Raw genomic sequence first — 7746 nt, forward strand, 5'->3', positions numbered from 1 at the left:
GTTTGAGACAGGGTCTCGCTCTGTCGCCCAGGCTGGAGTGCAGTGGTGCGATCTCAGTTCACTGCCACCTCTGCCTCTGAGTTCAAGTGATTCTCCTGCCTCAGCCTCCCTAGTAGCTGGGATTACATGTACCCGCCGCTTCCCCCAGCTATTTTTTGTATTTTTAGTAGAGATGGGTTTTCGCCATGTTGGCCAGGCTGGCTTTGAACTCCTGACCTCAGGTGATCTGCCCACCTCAACTTCCCAAAGTGCTGGGATGACAGCGCCCCCTGGTATTTCCTTATTTGAAAGGCCATCTTTGTGGGTGTTATTAGCTAAAGTCATTCTGGGTTAGTGTGGGCCCTAAATCCCATAACTGGTGTCCTGCTAAGAGACAGAGAGGGAGGGGCACACAGGGAGGGGACCACGTGAAGACGGAGGCAGAGACTGGAGGAGGCAGAGGCTCCTGGAGTGATGTATCCACAGGCCTAGGAATGCCTACAGCCACCAAGAGCTGCAGGAGGCAGGGAGGATCCTTCCCTAGAGGCATGTAAGTGTGTAGTAAAGTCGTGCTGAAAAGAGTCCTCGTAAAACCACGGTTCACTGGTTGACAGGCGTCAGGACCGGAAGTCGTCTTTCCATGGGAGGTGCTCGGAGCTAAAGATCACACATAACTTCAGGGAGCTTTCTGCGGGAAGGTTTGTACCCCGAGCTGAAATAGAAGCCGCCGTCACCTGAGCTTGTGTTAACAGCAACTTGTTCATTTCTGCGACAGCTACCGGGAGGGCCCAGGCCACCTGGAAAAGCCTGCTGCACGTCCCCTATGGAGATGGAGAAGGGGAGAGAGTGGACATCTACTTTCCCAACAAGGCAGCTGAAGGTGGTCAGTGAAGGGGCCGGGGGTCCCGGGGCCGGGGGTCCACTGGCAGAGCTCCGCGAGGCCAGCCCCGCCCATGTGTCCCCTGCTTGATTTTGCAGCCTTGCCTTTCTTCCTGTTCTTTCACGGAGGATACTGGCAGAGCGGAAGGTGAGTCGGGGCATGTGGATGGTGCAGTGCAAGAGAGATGTCCTGGGGGACTCCTCTTCCCGACAACTGCCACAGGCTGGGCAGCTTCCTGCAGGCAGGTGTCTCGCAGCGCTGGAGGGCGGAAGTCTGAAGGCAATGTGGGCAGGGCTGGTTCCCAGGAAGGCGGCTGTCAGGAGGATCCTTCCTGCCTCCTCCAGCTCGCAGTGGCCACAGGCCGTCCTGGGCTCGTCTGCATGGCTCCAGCCCCTGCGGCCATTCATGTGTGATCCTTGTGTCTCAAATCTCCCTCTGCTTTTTTTTTTTTTTTTTTGTTGAGACAGAGTCTCACTCTGTAGCCCAGACTGGAGTGCAGTGGTGCAACCTCAGCTCACTGCAGCCTCCGCCTCCCAGGTTCAAGCGATTCTCCTGCCTCAGCCTCCTGAGTAGCTGGGATTACAGGCATGCGCCACAGCCTCCTTTTTTTAATGAGGTCATATTCACAGGTTCTGAGGGTCAGGATTTGGACGTATCTTTTGAGGGGACACAGTTCAACCCACTACACCCAATGAGAAGCATGTTCAGCCTCCTGTTGAATCAAGGGAAGAGCCAGAGTGACCAACCACTGTCCCAGTTTGCTTGGGACTAAGGAGGAGTTTCCCAGAACATGAGGTTTTCAGCGCTTTAGGGAAAAAAAAAAGGGACAGTCGGCCACTGTAAGCCAAGCAGTGGGAAATTGGGATCTTGGCAGACCGTGCTGTTCTCTAGGACCTTCCTACAGAGTTGCCTTCAACCTTGTTCATGTTAATGGCTTACATTTAATGACCAGGAGCGGTGGCTCACACCTGTAACCCCAACACTTTGGAAGGGTGAGGCGGGTAGATCACTTGAGGTCAGGAGTTTGAGGCCAGCCCGGCCAACATGGTGAAACCCTATCTCTACTAAAAATACAAAAATTAGATGAACGTGGTGGCGTGTGCCTGTAATCCCAGCTACTTGGGAAGCTGAGGCAGGAGAATCACTTGAACCCAGGAGGTGGAGGTTGCACTGAGCCGAGATTGGGCCACTGCACTTCAGCCTGGGTGATGGGGGAAAAAGCAGGAACCTGCCTCAAAAAAAAAAAAAAAAAAAAAAAAAGCTTAAAAAAAGCTTACATTTATTGCCCACAGAACTCTCTACACTGTTACTCTTTAATTCTCAAAACAGTTCCCTAAGAGGGAACATAATTGCCCCTATTTTATGGATGAGGAAACCACGCTTAGAAGTTACATAAATTGCCAGGCACAGTGGCTCACACCTATAATCCCTCACTTTGGGAGGCGGAGGCAGAAGGATCGCCAGGAGTTAGAAACCAGCATGGTCAACATAGCAAGACGCCCAAGACCTCCACCTCTACGAAAGAAAAAATAAATTTGCTGGGCATAATGGTGCACATCTGTACTCCTGCTTGGGAGGCTGAGGCAGGAGGATCGCTTGAGCCCAGGAGGTCGAGGCTGCAGTGAACTGTGATCACACTATTACACTCCAGCCTGGGCAACAGAGCGAGGCCCTACTGCTTAAAAAAAAAAAAAGTTACATGAAGTCCCCCCAAGGTCCCATAGCGCAAATGCGATGTGGCAGGGAGAGAGCCTGTCCTCATCACCTTGTCACACGGGGCTGGAAAGGGGTGATGCTGTGTGTGGACGGGACATCTGGCAAGTGTTGTGCTCAGGATGCAGGAAGCAGCACAGTGGCCAAGTCGCCTCTAGCCTTCACATCTGTGCCTCTCTCTGCAGTAAGGACCAGTCCGCCTTCATGGCCGACCCACTGGCAGCGCAGGGAGTGGCCGTGGTGATAGTGGGTTACAACATCGCCCCTAAAGGTAATAGGGGTGGCTGCTGCAGGCCCAAGGGCTGGTGGGCTTTAGGGGGCCCTGAGAGCCCCTGACCCAGCTCATGCCCTCTATGCAGGTACCCTGGACCAGATGGTAGACCAGGTGACCCGCAGCATTGCGTTTGTCCAGAAGCGGTATCCAAGCAATGAGTGGGTGTTGCCGGCAGAGTCTCTTCCTGTCGGACCCTGCTGGGTGGGAAAACAGTGGAATCAGTCCTTTGGACACAGCTATGCTTCCCCTCTGGCCTGTGGAACAGAAGGCAAATTGGGACAATTTGAAGTGGGCCTGATGTGTGGAAACTGAGTGCAAATCCAGCTCTCTGTTCTGACCCATCCCAGGGGAATTTACCTGTGTGGACACTCAGCCGGGGCCCACCTGGCTGCCATGATGCTCCTGGCCGACTGGACCAAGCATGGAGTCACGCCCAACCTCAAAGGTTTCCAGGGGGCTGCAGCCTGGCTGGGCAGCCTTCATCTCCCCACGGGCCTTGGGGTTTGGCCCAGCTGCCTGAAATCCTCCCGGCTGTGAGTGGCTTGACCGCAGGGCTCCGAGCCCTGTGAGCCAGGCCTTCTCTGCTTCCTGTGTGCCCCCTCCCCTGCCCCTGCCCCTCTGGTCTTGGGGGCGGGCTGGCCCTACCTTTCTCTGCCTGGAGCCTGGCCCTGTGACCATTCTGCACCTTCACAGGCTTTTTCCTGGTGAGCGGAGTCTTTGACCTGGAGCCTATGGTGTATACGTCACAGAACGTTGCTCTCCAGCTGACCCTGTGAGCCACTTGCCCACCAGCACCCCTGGGTCACCTGGAGACTGGCTTGTCTCTGTCCTGACCCCTGTCCACTCCCTGCCCCAGGGAGGACGCTCGGAGGAACAGCCCCCAGCTGAAGGTGGCCCAGGCGCAGCCGGCGGACCCCTCCTGCCCTGTGCTGGTGGTCGTGGGCCAGTTCGACTCCCCCGAATTCCACCGACAGTCCTGGGAGTTTTACCAGGTACTCCCAGCACAGGTTTGTGGCCAGAGGTCGAGGGTCATGTGAGCTCATGATTTTCCTCTTTCTTTCACCCAAGTGGACAAGACTGTCCATCATTTATTCAGCACATAATGAGTGAACCCTGACCTGTGCTGGGCATGGCCCCAAGTCCTGCCCCGCCTCCCGCCACAGCGCAGGCCCCTCCTCCCGTCTCTCCTGCCCAGATCCTGTGTCAAGGAGGGTGGAAAGCCTCGTTTGAAAAGCTCCGTGACGTGGATCACTTTGAAATCATTGAGACTCTGACCCAGAAGGACAGCGTGCTCACCCAGGTGGGGCCTCATCCCTGGCCTTCCTCAGCCCTTCCATGGTAGACTGCGTGGGTCCTGTCAGAGCCCCTTAGATGTGCAAACCAGCCTGAGTTCAAGACCAGCTTGGCCAACATAGACAAACTCCGTCTCTACTAAAAATACAAAAACTTAGCCAGATAATGGTGGCACGCGCCTGTAATCCCAGCTACTCAGGAGGCTGAGGCATGAGAATTGCTTGAACCCAGGAGGCAGAGGTTGCAGTGAGCCAGGATTGTACCTCCAGCCTGGGTGACAAAGCAAGACTCCGTCTCAAAAAAAAAAAAACAAGCTGAGAATCTTGGAAAGATAGAACCTAAGAATAACCATCTTATTTTTTTTCTTTTTTTTTTTTTTTTAGAGACTGTCTCCTCTGCTGCACCCAGGCTGGAGTACAGTGGCAAAATCTTAGTTCTTTGCTGCCTCTTGGGCTCAAGTGGTGATCCTACCTCAGCCTCCTGAGTAGCTGGGACTACAAAGGTGTGCCACCATGCCCGGCTAATTTTAATATTTTTTGTAAGGCCGGGCGAGGTGGCTCAAGCCTGTAATCCCAGCACTTTGGGAGGCCGAGGCGGGTGGATCATGAGGTCAAGAGATCGAGACCATCCTGGTCAACATGGTGAAACCCCGTCTCTACTAAAAATACAAAAATTCAGCTGGGCATGGTGGCGTGTGCCTGTAATCCCAGCTACTCGGGAGACTGAGGCAGGAGAATTGCCTGAACCCAGGAGGCGGAGGTTGCGGTGAGCTGAGATCGCGCCATTGCACTCCAGCCTGGGTAACAGGAGCGAAACTCCGTCTCAAAAAAAAAAAAAAAAAAATTTTTTTTGTAGAGATGGGGTCTCCCTATGTTCCCCAGGCTAGTATTACCTTTTTTTTTTTTTTTAAATCTCACCATATTATACCTCTAACCAGGCTGTCTTGAACTCTTGACTTCAAGTGATCTTCCTGCCTCAGCCTCCCAAAGTGTTAGGATTACAGGCATGAGCCACTGCATCCAGCTCCGTTCCATTTCCTTAATCAAATTCCTGCCAAGAGCTGCTCCATTTCTGGGGCTTTTGTGTCTTCTCTTCCTGCTCCAGATTATCTTGAAAACAATCTTCCAGTAGTTCTGACAATACCAGGAGCCTGGTCCACATGCATTCCACCTTGGGAAGCCTCACCACAGAGCTCTCAGAGCCGAAGCTGATGGTTTAGTCGTCCCCAGCGCCCAGGAGAGCCTTGCTGAGTCTGCCTGCCCAGAAACAGTCCATTGTCACTGCTGGGACACTCGTGAAAATCTCCAGATCCTTCCTCTTCCCAGCCCGGATGGAGCTCTAGGGAGGGTCTGGGGAAGGTCTATGAGTCAATGCTCTGAGATGCTGGAGCCGCCTCTTAGCCTCGCCTGGCCCCTCGTCTGCTGACAGAATGTGACAAAAATGACTTACCTCCAGTGTTTTTGTATGACCCACAAGCTAAGAATGACTTTGCATTTTTAGATGGTTCATAAAGGGTCACAAAAGAGTATTATTTCATAACACATAAAAATTATATCAAACTTAAATTTCCATGTCGATAAATAAAGTTGTATTGGAATACGGCCCTGCTCAGTTCATTTATGTATTATCTAGGGCAGCTTTTGAGCTGCCGGGCATTGCTGAGTGGTGGTGACAGTGACCTCCTGGCCCGTAGTGCCTGAAGCATTTCCTTTTTTGTTTTTTGAGATGAAGTTTCACTTTTGTTTCTCACGCTGGAGTGCAATGGTGCGATCTTGGCTTGCTGCAACCTCCACCTCCTGGGTTCAAAAAATTTTCATGCCTCAACCTCCCGAGCAGCTGGGATTACAGGCATGTGCCGTCATACCTGGCTAATTTTTGTATTTTTAGTAGAGATAGACTTTCTACATGTTGGTCAGGCTGGTCTCGAACTTTCGACCTCAGGTAATCCGCCCGCCTCGGCCTCCAAAAGTGCTGGGATTACAGGTTTGAGCCACCGAGCCCAGCCTTGGCATTTCCTATCTGGCCCTTTTCAGGAAAAGTTTGCCGACCCCTGGGTAAGGGCTTCCCCAAGCCAGCTTGCCTTCTGCCTTTGGCTTCAGCCTCCTCTCTCTGTGTCCTCCATCTCCCTGACATTTGGGTCTGTCACTCAATGTCTTGGGATCTCAGCAATGGGGCCAACACCTTGACCTTGACAGGACAATGCCACCTATATGTAGGACAAGCTTCCTCTGTACCCCGAGGGTGGTGTGCACGTCCCAAGGAGCCGGCTACATCCATCTACCACCCACCTGAATACACTGCCTCTTTCTCCCACGCTGAATAGCATTCAAGAATTTCCACTGGGCTGGGCATAGTGGCTTACGTCTGGAATCCCAGCACTTGAGGAGGCCGAGGCAGGTGAATCACCTGAGGTTAGGAATTCAAGACCAGCCTGGCCAACACGGCAAAACCCCATCTCTACTAAAAATGCAAAAATTAGCCAGGCATGGTGGCGGGTGCCTGTAATCCCAGCTACTTGGGAGGCTGAGGCAGGAGAATCACTTGAACCCAGAAGGTGGAGGTTGCAGTGAGCTGAGATTGCGCCCCTGCACTCCAGCCTGGGCAACACAGCCAGACTCCATGTCAGAAAAAAAACAAATAATTTCCACTGTGTCTATGCAGCAAACCATCATGACACACGTTTCCCTGTGTAACAAACCTGCACGTATGCCCTGGAACTTAAAGTAAAAGTTGGGAGAGAAAAAAAAATAGAACTTCCACTGTGGCATTATTGAGTATGGCAAAAAAAAAAAAAAACAAGAAACAGCCTAGTGTTCATCAGGGAATAAATGCACCCAAGCAGCATGAAAGCCTGCAGCCATGACAAAGAGATCTGTGTTGACCATGTGGAAAACCGCCAAGATCCAGACAGCTCCCTCACCCATGGGGCTTCGCTCCAAGACCCCCTGAAACCGTGGATAATCCTGAATCCTGCATACGCTATGTTTTTTCCTATATGGTAAGTTTAAACCTATGACAAAGTCTGATTTATAAATTAGGCAAGGAGTAGACGAGTATTCCTTCTAAGAGATTAACAATAATAAAATAGAACGATTTTAACAATACACTGTGATAAAAGTTATGTGAAGCCAGGCACAGTGGCTCATGCCTGTAATCCCAGCACTTTGGGAGGCCGAGGCGGATGGGTCACCTGAGGTCAGGAATTCGAGACCAGCCTCGTCAACATGATGAAACCCTGTCTACTAAAAATATAAAAATTAGCCGGGCATGGTGGTGGGAGCCTGTAATCCCAGCTACTTGGGAGGCTGAGGCAAGAGAATCACTTGACCCTAGGAGGCAGAAGTTGCAGTGAGCCAAGGTCATGCCATTGCACTCCAGCCTGGGCAACAAGAGCAAAACTCCGTCTCAAAAACAAAACAAAGTAAAACAAAACAAAATTTGTGTGAATGGGGTCGCTCTCTTTCTCTCAAAATATCCTTTTTTGGCCGGGTGCGGTGGCTCACACTGGTAATCCCAGCACTTTGAGAGGCCAAGGCGGGTGGATCACCTGAGGTCAGGAGTTCAAGACCAGCCTGGTGAAACCCTGTCTCTACTAAAAATACGAAAA

General features: G+C 52.1%; 1 protein-coding gene across 1 annotated transcript; it reads left to right on the forward strand.

Annotated features, from left to right (window-relative positions):
• Window positions 1-717: 717 nt before the first annotated feature.
• AFMID (arylformamidase) lies at window positions 718-5741 on the forward strand (the record flags this gene model as incomplete). Its single annotated transcript, XM_032273306.1, has 9 exons — window positions 718-862; window positions 958-1006; window positions 2758-2843; window positions 2932-3004; window positions 3194-3291; window positions 3540-3618; window positions 3703-3838; window positions 4042-4146; window positions 5244-5741. Coding segments are annotated over 9 exons (798 nt in total), but the record flags the coding sequence as incomplete, so codon positions are not given.
• Window positions 5742-7746: the final 2005 nt, after the last annotated feature.

This window comes from Sapajus apella, unplaced genomic scaffold (genome assembly GCF_009761245.1).
Source record: "Sapajus apella isolate SASKATOON/1434 unplaced genomic scaffold, GSC_monkey_1.0 scaffold2678, whole genome shotgun sequence".
In the NCBI taxonomy this organism is placed as follows: domain Eukaryota; kingdom Metazoa; phylum Chordata; class Mammalia; order Primates; family Cebidae; genus Sapajus; species Sapajus apella.